This window comes from Telmatherina bonti (genome assembly GCF_933228915.1).
Source record: "Telmatherina bonti genome assembly, chromosome: 20".
In the NCBI taxonomy this organism is placed as follows: Eukaryota; Metazoa; Chordata; class Actinopteri; order Atheriniformes; family Telmatherinidae; genus Telmatherina; species Telmatherina bonti.
The window spans coordinates 15842202-15862909 of NC_136618.1; the positions used below are offsets into that span (position 1 = coordinate 15842202).

The window sequence follows — 20708 nt, forward strand, 5'->3', positions numbered from 1 at the left end:
ATAACCCTCCTTCTCTGGCAAATAGGGAGCATTACATAGTCATTTTTGACTGAGAAATACAAGTTTCCCAATTTCTTTCTGGGACTGTGATCCAGAAAAGTATTAGCGTACCCCTTCCATTTTATCCCAAGGGACTTGCACATGTGTAGTTGGTTCAAGTGCCTGCTAATGTCTTTAAACAAAACCATTCCCTTTCTGGGCTTCTTACCAGTTTTGCTATGTAAAAAGTTGGAAAAAAGAAAAGCAACCTGTGATTTCCTGTTTTGCTGTTTACACAATGCTGTTTTTTTTTATGTGGCTCACATTGGTTGCTTATTACTTACGTTGAGAGTTCTGGTGACTAAAGAAACAGAAGATGGTATTTACAGTCGCATCCTGCTTTTCTTTCTACGTGAAAGATGGTGTGATAACTTTGAGCTTGTTTGTTTTATTAAATATATTGTTTTTACTGTTTTAGCATGAATATTGAATTCTCTCAGAGCAACATTAGTCTGTCTTTTCACCCCAGCTGCCTCTTCTTTTTTTCTCGCTCATCTCTCATCCTCCCTTTCTCCCCCTGGCCCTCTCAAAATGTTCTGTTTAATATGTATTTTTATTGGTGCAGTTAAAGCTTAGAACAGATGCACATCCATCTTTATGGCTCTGTTTTTCCTTAGTGGAGTTGCCAACTGTATTATACCATTACAATTCAAGTTGTCTGTTGGTGCTTGTAAAGGCAGCACATAGTCTGTTTTCCATACCACGGGAAGATACAAGAATGTGTAGTAAGGAGGTATTATCCAGAACATAATAAAATGTAGTGATCTTGCATCAGCAGCCACCTTATCCTTTAACTAGGTTATTTATATCCAATTTATCATTAATCCAGTAAACAGAGTTCTTAGTACAGAGAAGGATTCTCCCCAAAACCACAATTGACTCATTCAATTTGTTGTCCTATTTCTGGTCATGCATTGACCCAAATTTGTTACTGGGTAGATGAGGGGGGGGAAAAAAGCATGTTTCGTCTTTGTGTTAATGCAAACATGACAAGTAGATCACAACTCCTCGTCTCAGAGTTCATGTTTTTGTATTTTAACTGGGAGCTGGAGATGACAGGACTATAGCAACAAAAGATCTTGCATCAGTTTAGATGGACTGTACTTAGATAGCACTTTTCTAGTCATACGTTGACCACTCAAAATGCTGTTACACTAAATGTCACATTCAGCCAATCACACACACACACACACACACACACACCTATACTATCTATTGTTATAGACTAAGAGCTTATTTAATGTGTCACACACATTCATACTCTGATAGACACATCAGGAGGCAACTTTGGGTTCAGTGTCTTTCCCAAAGACAGTTCAGCATGTGTCAGAGGAACCCTGGAATCAATCCACCGACTTTCCGGTCGGTGGATGGCTGCTCCTCCCCCTGAGCTACAGCTGCGCCTAAATTATGACGGTTTGGATTTTACTGTTGTATACAGAGAAATGTGATAATTAATTATTTTAATCAACATGATTATTAATGTTTTATTGAGCAGATAAATAAATCTGCTTTATCTGTGTAGTTTTGTGTAAATATTTTATTTTCTTCTATTGTGTCATTTTAGGTTTCTCTTTTTTTAAAACCTTGACTGCTCCATCACTCATTTTCACTCTGATCCTTGGATCTGAAAACTCACAGAAATCCTTTTTTTTGTTGTTGTTGTTGAACGAACTCCACAAATGAACTATTGTTGTCTAAACATAATGGAGAATTTTGCACAGAGCCAGTTTTAATTGTATCTTCAAGCTTTTTTTTTTTTTGCTAGCAGCCTACTGCAAAACATATTTTGTTTCCATTCCTTTCGGCACACCTGCAAAAAAATGCCAAAGATAATACAGTCTGACAGGCATAAAATTGTGTTTTTGCACCAACAAGGGATTTTCAAAGAGCCATTTACTGAAAACTTGGCATGTCTCTGTGTTGTGTACCGTGGCCTTAAAATAATGTGAAAAAACTAGAAAAGTGGAGGAGAAAAGAAGAAGTGCAAAACAAAAGGAAACTCTACAGCACATGAGCAGTATCTGTAAGTTATGTTCATCAGGGATGTGAAAATATCCAGACCGCTGGCGGACCTGAGTGATGCATCTGGACCCACAGTTGATCCATCTAATGCTCCCTGAAGCCTAATCTGAGGTGGTCTTCATGAAAGGGTGACTGTGAAAGAGCCGTTGTTGAGGAAGGGAAATGGAGAAATGGCTGAAAAACAGTGGCAATAGGTTTTATAGAGTGATGAAATTAAAGCAGCATCTTCAAAACAGCCACAATTTAAGAAAGAACTTATAAAGACTTGTTCCTGAAGGCTTCATAAAGAATTACAAGGCTGTTTGTCAAAGAGGTTTCAGAATAAAGGCGTTCGTATAAATATTGTTTTCGCTCTATACGCTGCATTTCCATTTATGCTTGCATGTCAGTAAATTGGTGAAACTATTTAATGTTTCCTTGGCAGAATGAAATTAAACTGATGAGTTGTGGTGAAGACTTCTGCGCAGTTTTTCTCCACCGAGCAGTTTTTGTCAGGGTCCAGGCGCTAACAAAGCTGGTACGGCCCATTTTTATTTATGCACAACATTTTATCTGCACCTACTGTCTTTCTCTGCCTCCATTCATCCTCCTCTGTCCATCTTTCAGTCAAACTCTCCCTCTTTGTCCCTCCTTCCGTAATCCCCTTCTTTCATACGAGGAACAGAGCTTCTCTCAGCATCAGGCAGTAATTCAGCCTCAAACCTATTCTCCATGCCTCTTTGATACACACATTAGGGCCTGTGAGTGTGTGTGTTCCTTTGTGTAGTTCGCTCACTCTTCTAAAATTTCCACATTGTTTCCCTCGGTGGGCAGCGGGGCTCAAATAAGTCTCTGTTTTCATGTCTTTTGTCCGAACACATCACTAGTTAGAGAAAAGTCTCCACCTTGTTTCGGATGCCTTTCTGATCATCTAATTCTTGATAAAAGGGTGATTGCGTTTGTTCAGTTATTTATTGAGTCACTCGCTCTCATTGGATGTTAAAAGCTACTTTATGCTTTCAGAATAGTACTTGAGCTTGTCAGGACTGCTTGAAAAAGTGCACTGAAGCCTTTCTGTTCACAGGCTTTGGCTCCCAGAATGTTATTTGTACAGCATAATTGTCTGTTTGCATAACACAACGACGTCTGATATGCTCTTGGAAATTTCTGCTTACATTCTGTGTGGACAGATTTAATGTTTTGGGATTACTGAATAACAAACACTTCACTAGCATTCTTTTAGTGGAAGTACACGGCATAGCTGACTAAGCTCAGAAAGCGAGATAAAAGTGTAAAAGCTGGAACAAAATCATGAGAAAATAGCAGCTTTTTTTTTAATTTTTTTTTTTTATATAAACTAAAAACACTAAACATTTAATTTCTAACCCAAAAAGCATTTTAATTGTGTAGCCATGATGTGCAATTGTCATGTGTTTATGTGCACGTGTTTGCATCCATACAGGTGAAGGTAAACAATGAGGTTGCCACGGGGACAGGACCCAACAAGAAGGTGGCCAAGCGGAACGCTGCAGAGGCGATGCTGCTCCAGTTGGGATACAAGGCCTCCACAGTCTCTCAGAACCCTGCAGAGGTACAAATCCTGCTGCTGCTGCTGCTGCTGTTTACGCCAACTTGTGTATTTCATATTCCGTTTATATACAAACCTCCCACTCTGTTATGATTTGTAACTATTTATTTATCTTAGGACATAACTGTAAGCATGTGGGGTTCCTACCAAATTTTTAACTATCACCACTTTGCTGAGAAAAGAGCTGAAATGCTCAAGTTTGCAGATTTGGATTAATTTTGTAAACTCACCGTGATAAAGTTTAGATTAAGCATAGCTGTTTACCAACTGGAAGTCAAAACAACAAATCCAAGGGACACATTTGTTAAAGTTCCCGAGGAAGCTTCATCAAACGGAAAAGGAAAAATTTCCTTAGATAAACACATATTTAAACTCTTCAACATCCTTATTAGGTCTTATCTCTTTAAGCCTGTGAAGACAAACTGACACTCAGTCGACTCCCAGATTCAGGCGAATCAGAGTGCTTCTGACCTGTTGCGTAACACTCTCAGATCCTCTGAACCGAGCGTGTTTTGCAAGCAACAATTGATCATCATCTTTACTCACCTCATTGGTTTTTAAGCTCAAGAGAACAGAATTAGATAGAAGTGATGTTACATAACCAAGCTTTCAGTTAAATGTCAGTTGTTCCCCTGACAGGTCATTAGTTAGATGTGTGATGCTACATATATATTATTCAGGCGCCCTGACCATTTCGCTCGACCCAACTTAGACTAAAAGCCTTTCCTGTTCTACAGTTAGCGATTCCCTTTGCTTTGATCTTTGTCATTAACAGTCAAGCTCTGATAACGTTCAGGTTAGTCCTTTATCATGTGAAAGCAGATTATTCGAGCTGTTAACGGTGGATACATTGGCATTGGCTCTTCTTTAACTGTAAGAATTAGTTGGATGGCCTACTTTTCTTTTGCATCCTTAGATGAACCTGAGCTCCATTGCCTTTGTTAAAGAGGTTGGAGGATCACTCCATCCTTCTTTTCACCCTACTTTCAGTTCCCTGTGAGCTCTGTTGCTCTGCATTCTCACCGTTGGATCTGTGTAATGGTGTGAAGAGAGTGTGGGGTGCATGTGCTTACAACCATGTCATTTCTTTGGCTGTCACACACATTAGAAATGATTTGTTTACGTTTCATGTACATGGTGTGATTTTGTGTGTTTGTGGAGGTAGATATCCTTCCCACAGCAGGGGTAACGCTTGAAAAAGATCGTTTTTTTTTATTTTTTTATTTACTAAACACGGAAAACCCCCTTTAATTAAGTAGCTGGCCTAGAGAGACTCCAGGCTCCTGAAGCATCCCTTCTTGTGAGTGCTCGTCTCTTTGTGGGCCAAACAGTAGGAAGGAACTTGTCTGACATGCGTGAAGAAGCTGTCTGTTTGAGAATCGACATCTCTCTTACCTCCCCCTCTCCTCCTTCTCTCTGCATCGCTACAGATGGACAACAAAGGCTGGAACGGACAAAAGGCGTCTTTTACCGAAGCGACAAGTAACAGTGAGTATCGGCACGTCTCCCTGCGTCTATTACCATTTCCTTCTCCTCCTCCTCACTGGCTCTCCATCACTCCCTCCATCCCGCAGGTGGTTTTAGCCACCAAGATGGCCCGGCGTTTAATCTCTGTGACTGGTCAATGGGCTTCTGACTGTCAGCTTAATTGGCCGTGCGTCCTCGTGGGGAGCCTGCGAATTCAGGCTCATTCACTTGGGCTTACAGGGCCTGCACACAGAGGCCCTCCGGGGAGTCCCCCCGCTGCCTTCCTGTGCAAAAAACATAGCCTTTCACTCAGGATTAACACACAAGCACGCTGAAGTGCCAATGTGCACACACATACCCTTGATCCTGAAGAGAGACACAAATGAAATGAGGATCTATATCAAGGAAGATATTTGAGTATCTACCATATGTCATCTGTTGGCAAGAGTAGATAAAGTTTAAAAATTCTTATACTTTGAAGTAATTTTATCCCTATTCTAAATACACCACGTAAGTAAACGCATATTTAATCCTTCGTATTAATACTTGCGTGTAATAAAGGGATGCAAGTTTCAGCTATACAGCGTCTTATTAAGTTGTTTTAAGTTCTTTAATCTTTTTTCCTTTTTATTTAAGTTTATCAGTAGTTTCATCAACAATGATATTGTGTTGATAAATGTTTTGCCTCAAGACAATTTTTTCAATGTTTCCTCTTTACTTTTTTTTCTTTGTTTGTCAGCAAGCATATTTTCATCCTAATGCTTCACTGAAAACAGATAGTTTTTTTAAAGATTTTCTCTCTCTTTTTTTTTTTTTTAACCACTTTCTTAACAACTACTGAACTTGTGGAAGAGACTTTATCCCTGCACAGGTGATGTCACACAGATGAGCAGCAACAGCATCCAAAATGTGTTCCGCTCTTATCTAGCGTTTTGTGACGATTTGGTTCAGGCCCTGTGAAAAACTGTCAATTTGTTGGGAATAATGTATCACACCTGCATATGAACAAATTCCATGACTTTCATCTTTGTTGATCTTGTACTGGACCAACCAACACACAGTATGGTGGTGCCCAGCTGTAGTTTAGAGTTAATACCAAGCAAAGAGCCAGAACTTTAGTTGGCTTTTTGTCACTCAGACATTCTTCCCTGAGCTCAGGTAAAGAGGCAATGAACACAGAATATGCAAAAAGAGACATAAAAGTCCTACGCTGTAAAATGCTTACAGGTTGGGCTCCAAGGTCTTTTTAATCATAGTTAAAAATCCTTCTTTGTGCCTCAGATTGGTGCATTGGTCCCAGTTTTCAGTGTATTGGCCACTGGGCCAGTTATGTTTGTCCAAAGCTTCCCTAGTAAATGTTGTGCCAGTATACTAGAAGAGAAGTTAAAAGTCTCTCCAGGGACCACTTTCAATCTCTCTCAGATGTTATTGAAAAGGCCTAGGAGTTGGCCAGTCCAGTCAGGGAGACAGCTTTTGAACAGGTTTTTTGATGGACATTGTTGGCGTTTCCTCAGGCATTAGGTCATTCCAGTGTACACCTAAAGTGAGCCATGCTTGGTTTCAAGCCATTTGTTCGAGTCTGGGCATTTGAATCAGCGACATGCTGCACCATGTTTACACTTCTGTTGGTGATTTTCATTAACAAAATTTCAAGGTTGTAGCTGGGATGAGAAAATGAATCCAGCTTGTAGATGAGAATATCACGAGTCTGCTGTTTGCTGATCATGTCGTCCTTCTGGTGGAATCACAAAAGGCCTCCAAGTGCTCACTTGAGTAGTGTGCGGCCAAGTGCGATGAAGCTTGAATGTTAATCAGCTCCTCTGCTCTCACCCAGAAGATATCACACTCCCTGCAAGTTAAGAGAGCCGTAGCTCTTTTCTTGCAGCGTGTTCAAGGTGAGACTGAGGCAGCTTCAGAGCACACAACTCTTGCCAGCTGCAATGTTATCACTGCTGATTCCACAACAACAAATCTTTTAGCAATGTTTTGGAGAACGTAGAGATCTTTTTCTCAGAAATGACCTTTTTATTCATGGAAATCATCTTTGATATTGCATCTTATCTGGGTAGACACCAGCCAGTTATTGTGGTTTTGTAGTTTACCTAGTTCACACCAAAAGCAGCTGGTGGTTCACTTGATTTTCATTTTTGATCAGTTAAATGTGGTTAGCAAAAGTTTGGAAAAGCCATTCTCCTTCATGCATATCGATTCTCATGGGTACCCACTTTAAAACAATCCGAAACATTTCCTTTCGCCATTTCCTCTTAACATAATCTAAAAGCAAGCAAAAAGTTACACTGCTACTGATACAGTGCTCCAAAACTACTTTTGTTTTTTGTTTTTTTGGAGTGTTTTTTTGTTTAGTTGTTTTTTTTTCCCACCAATAAGCTACAAAACTTTTATTGTGAAGAAGTTTTAAGTATATTTTGTTCCTGTTAACAGGTGAGTAGGAAAAAGCACTGTGAGATGGTCCTTAGGTGTTGAGCAGATTTGCCAGGAGGAAACTATTTTGCAGCAGTTTATTGATGAAAAATCAGATGCAACAACCCAACCAGAACATTCCCTTTCATTTAATTGAGGCCAGGACTCAGTAGCGCAGATGAAGAAAGAGATTGCAAACCCTCATTAGTCTGTAGTACAAAACGACAAAGAGTGAGTGAAAAGAAGATCCAGATTATTTCTGTTTGCACATTACCTGATGGTCCAGTCTAAAAACAAGTTACTTCAGTGGTTTTCTAAACTTGGGGGGGCGAGTTATCACAGAGGGGCCATGGCAAGGCTAAATAAAACTTGGGAGTTTTTACACTGGATAAATTTGTAAAAGTACCCATAGGGAATGATGATAAATCAACAAGAGAGACTTCAAGTAATACAAAAGAGAACAAACTATGATGGAGCATATCTGTCCCTGCTTGACCAGTAATAGTAATAACCAATGGTGGGTAATAATGACACCAGTCTTTGCATGTACCAAAATATTATCATCTAATATAATAAAGTATGAAGCCAAACAATTTACAGCACCACTTGGGGACTTTTCATCCTGAACACAAAGAAAAGCCTGCAAATAAACTATCCAACTATCATATATAGCAAAGTTGTTTTACTAAAGCAGCATCGTCTCATAGAAAACTCCACTCAAAGTTGTTTGCAGAGATTCCTGGTTTAAAATGTTTCATACTAAAGCAGAAGAATGGATAATAGTCCTGACACGGTTTTAATTATAGTTACCTACAATACAGCCACTAAAACTAAAGACTCATTTCTTAGTAAGTTTCTTCAGTTCATGTGACGGAAAGGGGGGCTTGACATTATTGTCGTCGATGAAAAGTGGGCCCTGCAGAAAAAGTTTGGAAACCACTGCTTTACTTGATGCCGATTTCAAATATGGAAGGATCGTCAACGTGAACACCTTTTTTCATTTGACATTAAGTGATATACTCAACTAAAAACCTGAAACAGAGGCCTTAGAACAAGCAGTAACCTCATTTAGAAAAAGAAAAGTTCAGAAAATTTAATACTTAGATTTATGGTCTCCTTTACATGGGACTGCAATGGCCTTAAGAGAACCTTTATTAATAGAAGGGGGGTAGGTCTCAAAGGGCCATTCACAGTAAAGTGCAAGAATGCAACTTTGAAGAGCAGCTGGCCGTTGTCAGCTGTATGATGTTTTTTAGTTGGCCGGCTTGTCTGAAAGCAAAGCAAAACATAAGAAAGACGATTAAAAGGCAATATTTCACTGAAGCCAGAGGCTATTTCAGATCTTCACTATCTATTTTTACTTGTTTACCTGGCAACACTGGCATTTTTCTAGTAACTCCACCTGCTGCAGGACATCAGCAGGTTTTAAATTTATTACTGGTGAAATAAGTTGTGCAAAGAATTCATAATTGTGGTCTCAAAGCAGCAGATTAGCTCATATTGTAATATTTGAATTTGATTAGTGGTGATGTTTTACACTGATTAAAAGAAAAAAAGACAGTTTAGCCCTGAGACCAGCAGCTTGAGAAGGAGCTGTTTTGAGGACATATCAATAGTCTGAGATGTGGAGCAGCAGAGTGGAAAACAAGCAGATAACCTTATTAGATTCAAATGTGCTGTCGTCACTTTGGCCTAATGGAGGCTTTTTGGCAGAGCGCGGCACTCTGACGCAGAGCATGCAGCCTCACTATGGAGAGCAGAATGGATGTGATGTTTCAGCTCTCATGTTGAGCTGCACAGAAAATGAAGAAAGGCCCATTTCTCTAAGTTGTTACCACTTACGACTCGATATAAAGAATCCAGATGAGAGCTCAGTGACTGCCACGACTTATACCGCGGTTTTCTGAAAGTTATTAATCTAAATCATGTTTAGAGATAAATGATTGTTTGGTTTTTTTTGGAAGGGGTGTTTTGGTGGTTGTGGTTTCTATGGTAGCTCAAGCTTCAGGAATTGCCTAATACCTCCAGAACAAAACTTCTTGGGGAAACAAGGTCTTCCTTATTTGGTGCTTACTCCTATTGTTGGCTTAGAGTGTGTCTTTGGTCCTGTGCCATTCCCACTTAAGTTTATGTCACACTCAGCTTGAGGCTTAACTATCTGTTAATCAGCTCTTTAAAGTGCCCAAACCGCACAGCACCCACACAACGCTAATGTCTGAATAATGTTTACTGCATAAACACCATTTGCAGCTCATTCAAACAAATACAGCTGGTTTCAGTTTTCTGTGTGAGGGTGTGTGTGCCTGGTATTCCTGAATGGAAGATGTTTCTGATTTGTGCTCTGTTCTGATATTTTTTTTTTTTTTTTTTTTTAATCATCATTATTTTAGAAAAGACATAAAAATAACTAACAGTGTGACTGGGGAAAAAAAACATACATGCATGATGAAATGTTTTGAGCTAATTATTTATCCAGCAGTTGACGGACCATACACAGAAGCTGCTCCCTACATTCTTCTTTTTAAGTTTACAAAACTGTAGTTTTACTGTCTTTCTTTTTCATCTTGTAAACTCTTTTGGTAAAAGCAAGGTTGTTGATAAAGCACATGGTGAAAATCGGTTAGTTAGGAAAATAACCGAATCAGAAGTGCAATTGACCATTGATTTGTAGAACTCATCAAATTTTCATGAGGTATGATGGTTTGTTCTGATTACCAGGTGATACAAAGGTTACCGCTAAGCTGTGATGCTGACTTCACCCCCTCTTTATTGTGCTTTGATCGACAATGTTCAACACTTTCTAATAAATTGGTGGACATATTGGACTTTAATCTGAGGAATGGCCCTTCAAAGGTTAATTCCAGGCCTTTTTCTGACTTTGCTAAATTTATATTATTTTCCTATTTTACAACTATGCACTCACTGGCCACTCACTGGTATACCTAAAATAACAAATAGTTCAGTTGCAGGGAGCAACTCAACACATTTATTCAGGTAGACACGGACGAGACAACTTGCTGAGGCTCAAACAGAGCATCAGAGTGCTCAGAAGAAAGGGGATTAAAGTAACTTTGACAATAGTGACCTGGCATGATTGTTGACAGCAGACAGGCATGAATTAGTATTTCAGAAACTGCTGGGATGTTCACACATTTCTAGGGTTTACAGAGAAAGGGTTTGAATAAGAGATAATATCAAGGTGCTTCTTTGATATTTTCTGGATCTTAGTCCAGTAGAGCATTACTGTGATGTGGTGGGACAGGAAATTCTCATCATGGATGTGCAGCTGTGTGATGCTGTCATGCCAATTTGGACTAAAATCTCTGAGGAATGTTTACAACACCTTGTTGATTTGCCATTAAGAATTAAAACTCTTCTGGGTGTTAAAAGCCATCAAACCTGGTAGTAAAAAAGTGTATCAAAGTGCCAAGAGTGTGTATATTAACTATTTGAAAGATGCGCTGGCTGATTCTTGTGGTGTGAGTGTCAACCTTTTAAGTCTGAAATAAAACTGTTCTCGGAAGCTCTTGTGCTAATTGCACAGGGAAACCTGTTTCCTTTCTCTGTGTATGACAGTAAATGCTTTGAATCTTTGAATCTTGAATCAGGAACATATAGGCATTCCTGTTATCATTTGGGAAGCATCTCTGAAATTATACCAAGTCATTCATGCCTTCATCTTATCATGTCTTGATTGTCTGTTTTCTGCACATTCTGTGCTCAGTAAGGCATTACATCTTCTCCAACATGCAGAAACTTGTTTTTAAGGCCAAAAATATACGTTATCTATAGGCAGGCGCTCTTCATACTGGTACTAGCCAACTTGGAAGCAATTAACATTCTAAATCTAACTTTTTTCTTGTTCAGCTATCTCCTCTAAAGTTTTATTCACATTTATGAATTACATTTTCTGTTCTTTCATGTTCAACTTATTATCTTTGACAGCAGTAAATCTGAGTTGTTTTTCCAGTTTTTTATTCATGGTGCTTTGTTACGGGAAAGAAATTGGAAAATGTGTTTACTGTCACTTGATATTAATTTTATTTTATATTATTTTTTCTGGCACAGACAACAGAAAGCCTGAGATAGTCTTGCTTAATAAATTACACTAAGAAAAATGATTAAAGTTGGATTTCTAAATACTCACAAGCCTTGTAGTTATTGAGGTTTGAGTCAACACTTGTAATACTTTCTTTGTAGAAGACTACAGTAACACTTCAATATGACCTTTAAAAAGTCATTTAAAACTTTTTTTCAGCACAAATAGCACAACACAATATTTTCCACTTTGGATGCATTATTGATCATAAATTATTTAATAATGGAATCTCTAATTCTCACTCCACTTTTAGGATTCAGAAAGACAATAAATCAGCACATTTGGAAATCAAACTGGTGCAATTTGAAGATTAAGTTGGAAAAAAAATGGGCACAAAGATGTATTCCTCTTTCGATTTAGTCAGCATCATCTTTTTGTTTCAACCTTTGTGTGTGTGTCCTCTGGCCTATGCAAGCTGTGGCAGACATAGCTACAACAAACAGGGTGGCTTAGAGACAGGAAGGGAGCGTAAAAGAAAGCACAAAGGAAAGAAAACAAAAAAAAGAAGTAAGAAGAGTAATTTTTCTCCCTTTTATTCCCATGGGTATTTCAGCAGGGCTTTTCACTTGAGTTGCCACATTTCATTTCCTGCTGCTCATATGTGTGTGTGCATGTGTGAGCTATGTAAAGGTCTTGCTCCACTCTGGTGATTTATAGCGACGGGCTCCGGCCCTATCTGTTTTCGATCAGTCTCATGCTTGGCTCTGGCTTCCCTCCAACGCTCCCCTGGCCCACCGGACACCGAGCCTGGGCGGGACCCCCTCCGCAACTGCCTGGAACCAGCACCACAAACACACACTCTCCCCTTGCTTCTTCCATTCCCTTCTCCTCTGCCTCTGCTTCTCTCTCCTTTCTCCCAACTCGCTCCTGCTTCATGTACGAAATTACACAATCGCTGTCTCAATATCACACACATACACACTCCGCCACTCTTACTTATTCACTCTCCCTGGCTCTTCTCTCTTAGGCTTTCTTGCTCTCACGCTCACCATCTGACACCAGCTACAAGTACTCAATCACATACAAACATTCTCACATGCACACTCAGGCATGGATTATATTGACTACAAGCCCTTTTAATATTCTTTGTCCACTGCTGATGTCATGTTGGCTAACACCTTTTACTTTTATAGTGCCATATTCCAAATGCACAGGCCTGCAAGTTTTACGTGTGTAAATTAAAATTATAGTTGTCATCATGTTTAGGAGAAGGAGGGGAAAACAGGGCTTGCAGTTGTGTCATTGCTGGCAAGGGGCTTTTTGTTGTAGTATGAGTAATAAACCTTGGATTTTGTTGCTGTTTCCTTCAGCTTTTCTGTTCTTTTGGAAAAGAGCTCAAACCTCTTTTGTTCATAATGGGAAATGCTGTCAGCAGGTTCCCAGAAACCTTAGACTGGAGTAAGTTATAAGTGTGCAAAACTCTACATCTTTGTATATGTGCATATGTGATGGCAAATGTTAACTGAAACAGGAAGTGGCCTGTCAGTCATGTGTTCACTCCCGCACTTTCTCCCAGCTGTTAGTCCACATGCACACACAAACAAGCCCTCAGACATACGCACAGACACACAGACAGCTGGTCTTCCGGTCTCCGGTGACCTTGGCTGGGCTTTGAGGCTCCGCATGGGTTTCACATCCACTCATCCCCACATCCTCTTCCATCATGACTGGCTCCCAGCTCATCTTTGCCTTTTATCCGTTCTTTTCTTACAATTCTGCAGTTTTTTTCCTCCCTTTTATGTCTCATGTCTTGAGCCTGTTGTCATGTTCCACTTCAGCCTGTCACAACTATATCAGTGATGTCTAGAATCACCTTTATGTATGTATGTATGTGTGTGTGTATACATATACATATACATATATATATATATATATATATATATATATATATATATATATATATATATATATATATATATATATATATATATATATATCAAGTATTTTATTTTTATATCTAGTCAGGATTGAAAGATAGTCTTGGAGTGATTTGCTAAGTTGGACCAAGCTGTGTCCTGTTTAGACAATCTGGTCAGACAGTAAATGTGGCTCATCTTTCCAGATTGAAGTCTCTCTGGATTTTTTCTTTTCCTTTAGCCACTGAAATATCACCAAGAACCTGCTTTTGGATTCTGTGGGGTCTGTGCTTGAAATATAAGTGGAACAGGATGCTGGTTAGCCGACACTGCTGTTTCTCATCAAAGATGAAGTCATAGATGCTCTGTTGATATTGGTAGATGCTCCGTTTGTGTCTCTGCATTTGGGAGTGATAAAGAAAGAGACTGTGTGTGTTTCCCAGCAGACTCTGATAGCATTCGGACATGCCAAACCACAAGAAACTGTCAATTGGGATGGGAGATGGAGTGCCAGTTTTGGAACACACACTTCACATACTAAAGCAGTGATCCCCAAGCCTGGTCCTCAAGGCCCACTATTGTGTAGGTATTAGATGTTTCCCTGCTGCAACACATCAGATTAAAATGAAGGGGATCTCTGCTATTGACTCATTAGGCAAGGCAAGGCAAGTTTATAGCACCTTCCATGTACAACATGTAAGACAATTTGAAGTGCTTCACATAAAACATTAAAAGCATTACAGAAAATGATATGATTTATGATTTTATTATGATTTTATTTGCTTTTATGCTTTTAAGCAAATAACAAAATCATAATAAAATCATAAATCATATTAAAATAATTACAAGCAGAATTTAGTAAAAGTTACTGTGCAGATGTCATGCATAGGCACATGAGAAAAGAAATGTTTTTAACCTTGATTTAAAAGTTTCTACATTTGGTGAAAGTTTAATCTCCATTAGTATCAGTTAGAGGTGTTGCAGAAGGGCGCTATCCAAAGTCTACATAACAGTGGGCCTTGAGGACAAGAGTTGGGCATTGCTGCACTAGGAACACAGTTAGGAACACACATGCAATTTTATTTACTTATGTCTCAAACTGACTGAAAATGATTTTTTCTTTCCTCTTCTCTGATACCCCTCCAGCCCCGAAGGGTCTGCTCCACCTCAGCCCTGACGTCTATCAGGAGATGGAGGCCAGCAGAAAGCAGAGTGGCAGTGCAACAGGCCCTGGGGGCAGCAGTGGAGGATCTGTTAACTACATGACATCCAAAGACATGGGACCCTGCTCCGCTCCTCTGCCCCCAGGGCATCCTCCATATTACAGCAGCTCGTCCTCCTCGCCCAGCCCGACCGCCACCATGGCCAGGGAACTGCTGCTTAATGGTCAGTCACCCACAACCGATGTGTCGCTACCCATGAAAGGGAAGAACCTACCCTGTGGTGTCTCTGTGCAGCCAGCACAGCAGCTGGACTACTTGGCTCGTATCCAGGGATTCCAGGTAAGATGCAGAAATGGACATGCAGCCGTTATGGTGTCTGTTGATCTTCAGTATTTTATTTTAATTTAATTTAATTTATTTTATTTCATTTTTTTATTACCCGACCTGCCCTATGAAACATTTCACTGTACTCATCAAACCCTGAGACTAAAAATAATCTTGACATATTCACATTATTTGAATTAGAAAGACAGAAATTTCGCACAAAAAAAAAATAAACCTTTGTTTTTGGATATTTTTTTTTTTACTCTTTTAACTAAAGCAACAGGTGATGGATTGTAGATCATTGAAAAGACTGATTTATCACTTTTACAATGAGGTACAACTTGTAAAGATCCTGTTTCTGTGGAACGAGGGTGTGAGTAAAGCTTTTTAAAAAAAAATGTACCTAATTCCCTCCAACATTCTCCTGTTGTCTCTGAGAAACTGAGGTTCTTGTGATTTGCACTGCAAAGTATTTTATAATGCAGCAAATGCAATCAGCTTCAACAACAAATCATATAAAGCGGCATGGATATTCACAGGATGATAGTTTCCTGTCGTTTTTCATCTATATTGGTCCCAAAAGTCCAGTTTAGAAAACCCTTTAGCTCAGAATGTTGTTTCTTCAGCGTGTCCCCACAGATTGGTTTTGTAACTTCTCCAGTTAACTGACAGCTGTGCAAAATTTGGAAGCTGTTTTTTACGTAATGTATTTTTTTCTGTTGACTATTAACGTGACATCTCGGTGCTAACTCGCTGCTTAAAGTTACATTAAGTAGATAAATGGTCCGTGTGCCCCCAATTACAGATTCTATTCACTCTGCTAAGTAAATGCAGATAAATTCCCTGGAACAGTGCAGACTTAGCAGTCATTTCTGAATGCATCTTTAGTTCTTATTGAGCGCATTACTCATATAGTTAAAGCTGCCCATTTGTGCTTTGATGATGTGGTATGAAATGTGAACAGACCCAAAGTCATCCAGGTGTATATTTACATTGACCTTCCACATTTATCACTTATCAATGCAAGTAAAAAAACATAAAATCAATTTAAAGGGAGGAAATGAATTTGCATGGATCCACGTTCTTTTTGATTTCCAACGATTTCTGATGGGACCTGTTGATAGACTGGTGACCTGTGAGAATGTAGCCTGCTTTTTACCTGCTAATTTCTTAGATAAGCTCCAGCTTCCATCTAATCCTAAACTGGTTTAAGTGAAACAGAAAATGAATGGTTTCTGAACCGAATAAGCAAATGAAGAAACTGCTTTACAACACCATGAGTTGTTAACTCAAGCAACAAACAGTATTTACTTTCATTTGTACCTACAGTAGCTTATCAGCATTCGGGTTTAGCAACTCGCACAAGACAATTCAGAATTTTAATTAAAAGGGAGTATTATGCATATGTTTTCCAGTTAGATCTTCATTTCTCAGGACTTTCTGGTTATTTTGCAACCTTTTTTTTTCTTTTCATTTTTAGAATTATTTCACTTGTGAAATGCTATCTTGTCATTTGAGTTGGGTTTTCTTTGGATCATGCAAAGTGTCAGCACGATTGTGCTTTAGCATAATCCTGCATTTATTGGCGCCCTGATTCAGGAGCTTCTTTACTATTAGGTATAAATGAAAATCTAGTAACGGTCCACCAGTTTGCTCATTTAGAAGACAAACACACAGGTCATGTGAGTTGTGATGGTCCACAGAACGGGATTTGTGTTGAGAGTCTAGAGTTTAGAACTGCTTGACAAAACACACTTTTCAGTTTCTGTGATTTTCATTGTGGACATCGATGGGAGACTGTTTTGATAATTATGGAAGTTCTCAGGTGTTTTTGTCATTACCATACCGATCATACTCTCAGCCTCTCCATGTGTGTCTGTGCTTAAGAAGGAGACAACCCATGTCTGTTTTAATCTGTGCCGGCTGATCTGCTGCGCATACCACAGCACTGATACCAACACCCGCTCATTTAAGCTGCAGATGCTTTTTATCAGTTTGAGCGAAAAACATTTTATCTTAACCTGCTGAGGGTTCCTTTGAAAGGCCTTTGTTATTGCTCTGAGCCTTCCTGTGTGTGTGTAACCTGAGAGAGCTCTGCCGCTTGGCCAAGCCTAAACACACTTGTACTGTACAAGTGCGCACACACAGACAGCAGGTTCTGTTTAGTGGAAATGGATGAGTTGGGCAAAACCTTTCTGTAAAACTGGAGTCCTTGTTGTTTCCTAACTCTATTAACTGTAACTCATTTTACATAATTCCAACTATAATTTTTTTTTGTCTGCTTACATACTTTTTCTGCGAATGAGCACACAAACAAGCATCAGCATGCTTGCATATTTATGTGTGCTTGTGTGTTTTGTTAAGTAAAGAATTCAGGCTGTAATTGAGACATGCAGACAATATGTGTTCCATTGAGGGGATGTTTCATATCATGTGAGTTTGTAATGAGAAACTTGCCATGTTCGGCAGACTTTTTAAGGCTGATGTCTTCCTGTGCGCTCTTGCAGGCCAAGTTGCCATCACGTTGTGCTCGGAATTGTTTAATTTTCACTCATTGTGTCATGTTTTGCTTTGTGCTGACACGGCTTATTTTTAATCGAACACACTCTTAAAAAAGTAAAGACTCTTATCCACTCAGATTTTTTCAAAGAATTTGATAATAATCCCTTGTTCTGATTAGTAATCCTGTCATTGTAATGTAATTATGTTGTCCAAGTGTGCCGATTACAGTAACCACCCAACCCTGGATTAAAGAAACTAAACAAACACCAAGGGCATTCTCATAGTGTCTGTTTCATCATCCAGCCCCAGAAACAAAGGCTCAGGCCTACCTGTTAAACCCCTCTTTTGATTTGAGTGGAAAATAGCCTCTAGTGGAAGCTCGGACTATTGGATATGCGACAGTGTGCTGTGCTCATGCCAGCTTGGAACAAGGATATTGGCTCTTATTCCAGTGTGTTTGTATGTGTGTATGTCTGTATTTGCTATTAATTTGGCTGGCGTGTTGTTGGCACTGCGGGTATGTGAGCTGGAAGTAGGGCAGAAACAAAACGGCAGAAGGTAATAGACAACACATGGAGCAAGGATGAAGTACTGAGTAGGAGCGATGTAATAGATTCTCCCCTTTTCCTGTTTTTCTGTTACCTTTCTCCTTTCTGTTGGGTTTGTTGCTATTATATATTTAGTATTTTTTCATTTATATAATAATCATTTCCCTCTTTTTTTCCCCCATTAGCTCCTTTGAGTAATTTCTTGTACATTTTACACGTTAACAGGTTTGATCCTGGCATTGCAGTCACCAGTTTCCCCAATTCCTCTGCCATCGTTACTATGTTGAAAAGTCACCACAGACTGTCACCATTACACTTTATTAACTTCTTACTTTTTTGGTAATGGGCAGAACATTACACATGTATATAATTTATTTATGCATTAATGAAATTAAATAAAGTGTCTTTGCATGCACAACACAGTGAAAAACAGAGAATATATGCAAGCCCAAGCGTATAGTGGTGCTTAAGTGCAAGCCTTTCCACTGCCTGCATAGACAGCAGGATTGTCAATTTAAAGGAACTGGAAATGGCTTTGAGACTGGAACAGAAAAAACTATATAAAACCCCAATTCCCCAAAGAAAAAAAGAGTTAATGCTGTACAAACACAAAATGCAAAGATTACAAATCTACTAAGCCACATTTCATTTTCTATAAGGCACAGAAAAAATATCTACTGTCTACTTATTTACTGTGTCAGTAAAATTATTGGGGAATCTACAACGTGACAGCAGCAACATGTCTTAAAGAAATTTGGTCAGGGGCTACACAAAGCTGAAGAGTAAGTGGTACTACATGAGAAGCCGCTGGAGGGATATGTTACAACTAATATGTTAACTGGATAACAGGGTTGTAACAGCATGAGTATAATAAGAGCACCTTAGAGATGCAGAGTCTTTCAGATTTTTTTTAAGTTTATCCTAGAAGTAGATAAACCAGGTGGAAGTTTGTGAATGAATTGAAAAGTAATTTTAGAAAAATACTTAAACTAACATAGTTGTATCAACCTCGGAGCATGATATATACTGATCTCCCGAAAGAATCTAGAGAAATCTTTGTGCGCAAGTTACATGGGTAATATTTAGTATTAGATACTGGAGATTTTCCAGTCCTCAGTAGAAATATAAAAAATCGGTCTCAATTTTGTCATGGCAATACATATATCTAAAGTCCCCATCAGTGCTGAAAGGTTAATACAAGTATGGTGCTGGCATCAGTCTAAAATGGGCCGTGTCCTCTCCCAAAGGTCTAAAGCTGGATTTATACCTGCCCAGCATCTGCAGTAAAAGGCAGTAAAAACCACTATGGAGCCAACAAAAGAACACGTTTTTTTTTTTAGTCAACACGACCTGACCTACTGCCACCTTCAGGTTTAAAAGAAAAACTGCAAGATGACGCTTTAACCCAATGCTCAAGTGGACAAGCACATTTTTTCCCCGTAACCAGATGTTTACAGACTGGTTTTAAAAGAAGAGGCAATGTTTCACCATGGTAAACACGGCCTGTCTCAACTTTGTTTTCTTTAGACGTGTTATTGCCAAATTCAGGATGAACTCATATTTTACATGAAATAGTAAAATGTCTCACTTTCAACATGTGTTTTCTATGTTCTGTCGCAACGTTCTCTTTTTATTTACACAGCATCCAAAGTTTATTGGAATTGGGTTTTGCATCTAAATGACTTTTTGCTTACATGTGTTTTGCATACACAGTACAATCATGATGATCTTGTTTTTACAGAGGTCCATTATAAATAATAAGACATTGTGCTTTGAGCACACTTCTCATTAATTTAATACTATAAGCCATATCCTTAAGTAGCTGGCAGGTAAAATGAAAGTGACACCTTTTTAGTTTGAATTAGGAATTAGATCGCTCCTCAGGGTGTCTTCTGGCTTTGCAATGGAAAATATGACAAAACAACTGTATATTGTGGAATAAATTTTGTCCAGTCTGTAGGGTTTTGATGAGCTCCAGCAGATAGATTACTCATTTTTTATGTATGCACGCAAGCTATGCAGAGAGCACTCTTAATGTTCACAGTAGAAAATATAGAATGCATCATCATAACACTTTTGAATGATTTATTTTCTATATATACTATCTTACTCATTTTGATAAACTTTTAATGTTCCTTTGTGTCGAGAAGACCAAACTAAGAGGACTGTATAATCATTCCAGGTTGCATTGAAAAGATTATCGTGCTATTTTCTGGCCTTATCAGTTGTGTTCATCTAAAGCAATAACAGCAGCGATATTAATCAGCTGAGTTATTTTCTAAAGTCCCGACAGGCTTAGCTAGGGAGATGGATTTAGAGAAGAGGGTGGGATGTACTCTGTGCTGAGCTGGAATCAGAACTTTTGCGTTGGAAATCCCATGTTAATGAAAACACTCCTAGGCGGGTGCTAGTGTTTATATCTATGCAGTCCTGTTCCCAGGATTTCTCACACTTTCACATTGTTTGTTTCCCCCCCACCCCCCCACCCCCAACATCCTTCTTTGGCTGTGTAGAAAAACCACTTCAAGTTGTGCCGACTACACCTAGTACCCCGCCTGGTAGTTTCTACACTCACAGACACACACGCACACATTTTTTTCCCTTCTTTTTCTGTTCCTCCTACTTCCCTGATCTCCATCGCTCACTCCCATCTCTCTGTATCAACATCAAACGCCTGGCCTGGTACAAACGTTCAAA

At 39.1% G+C, this 20708-nt stretch overlaps 1 protein-coding gene across 1 annotated transcript in view; it reads left to right on the top strand.

Annotated features, from left to right (window-relative positions):
• The window catches only part of stau2 (staufen double-stranded RNA binding protein 2), a 99598-nt gene that overhangs the window by 41479 nt on the left and 37411 nt on the right, over positions 1–20708 (top strand). Inside the window, exons 10-12 of the mRNA XM_079259363.1 lie at positions 3506–3634; positions 5062–5119; positions 14621–14976. Coding sequence (XP_079115489.1) covers positions 3506–3634; positions 5062–5119; positions 14621–14976 — 543 coding nt within the window. The remainder of the gene's footprint in view (positions 1–3505; positions 3635–5061; positions 5120–14620; positions 14977–20708) is intronic.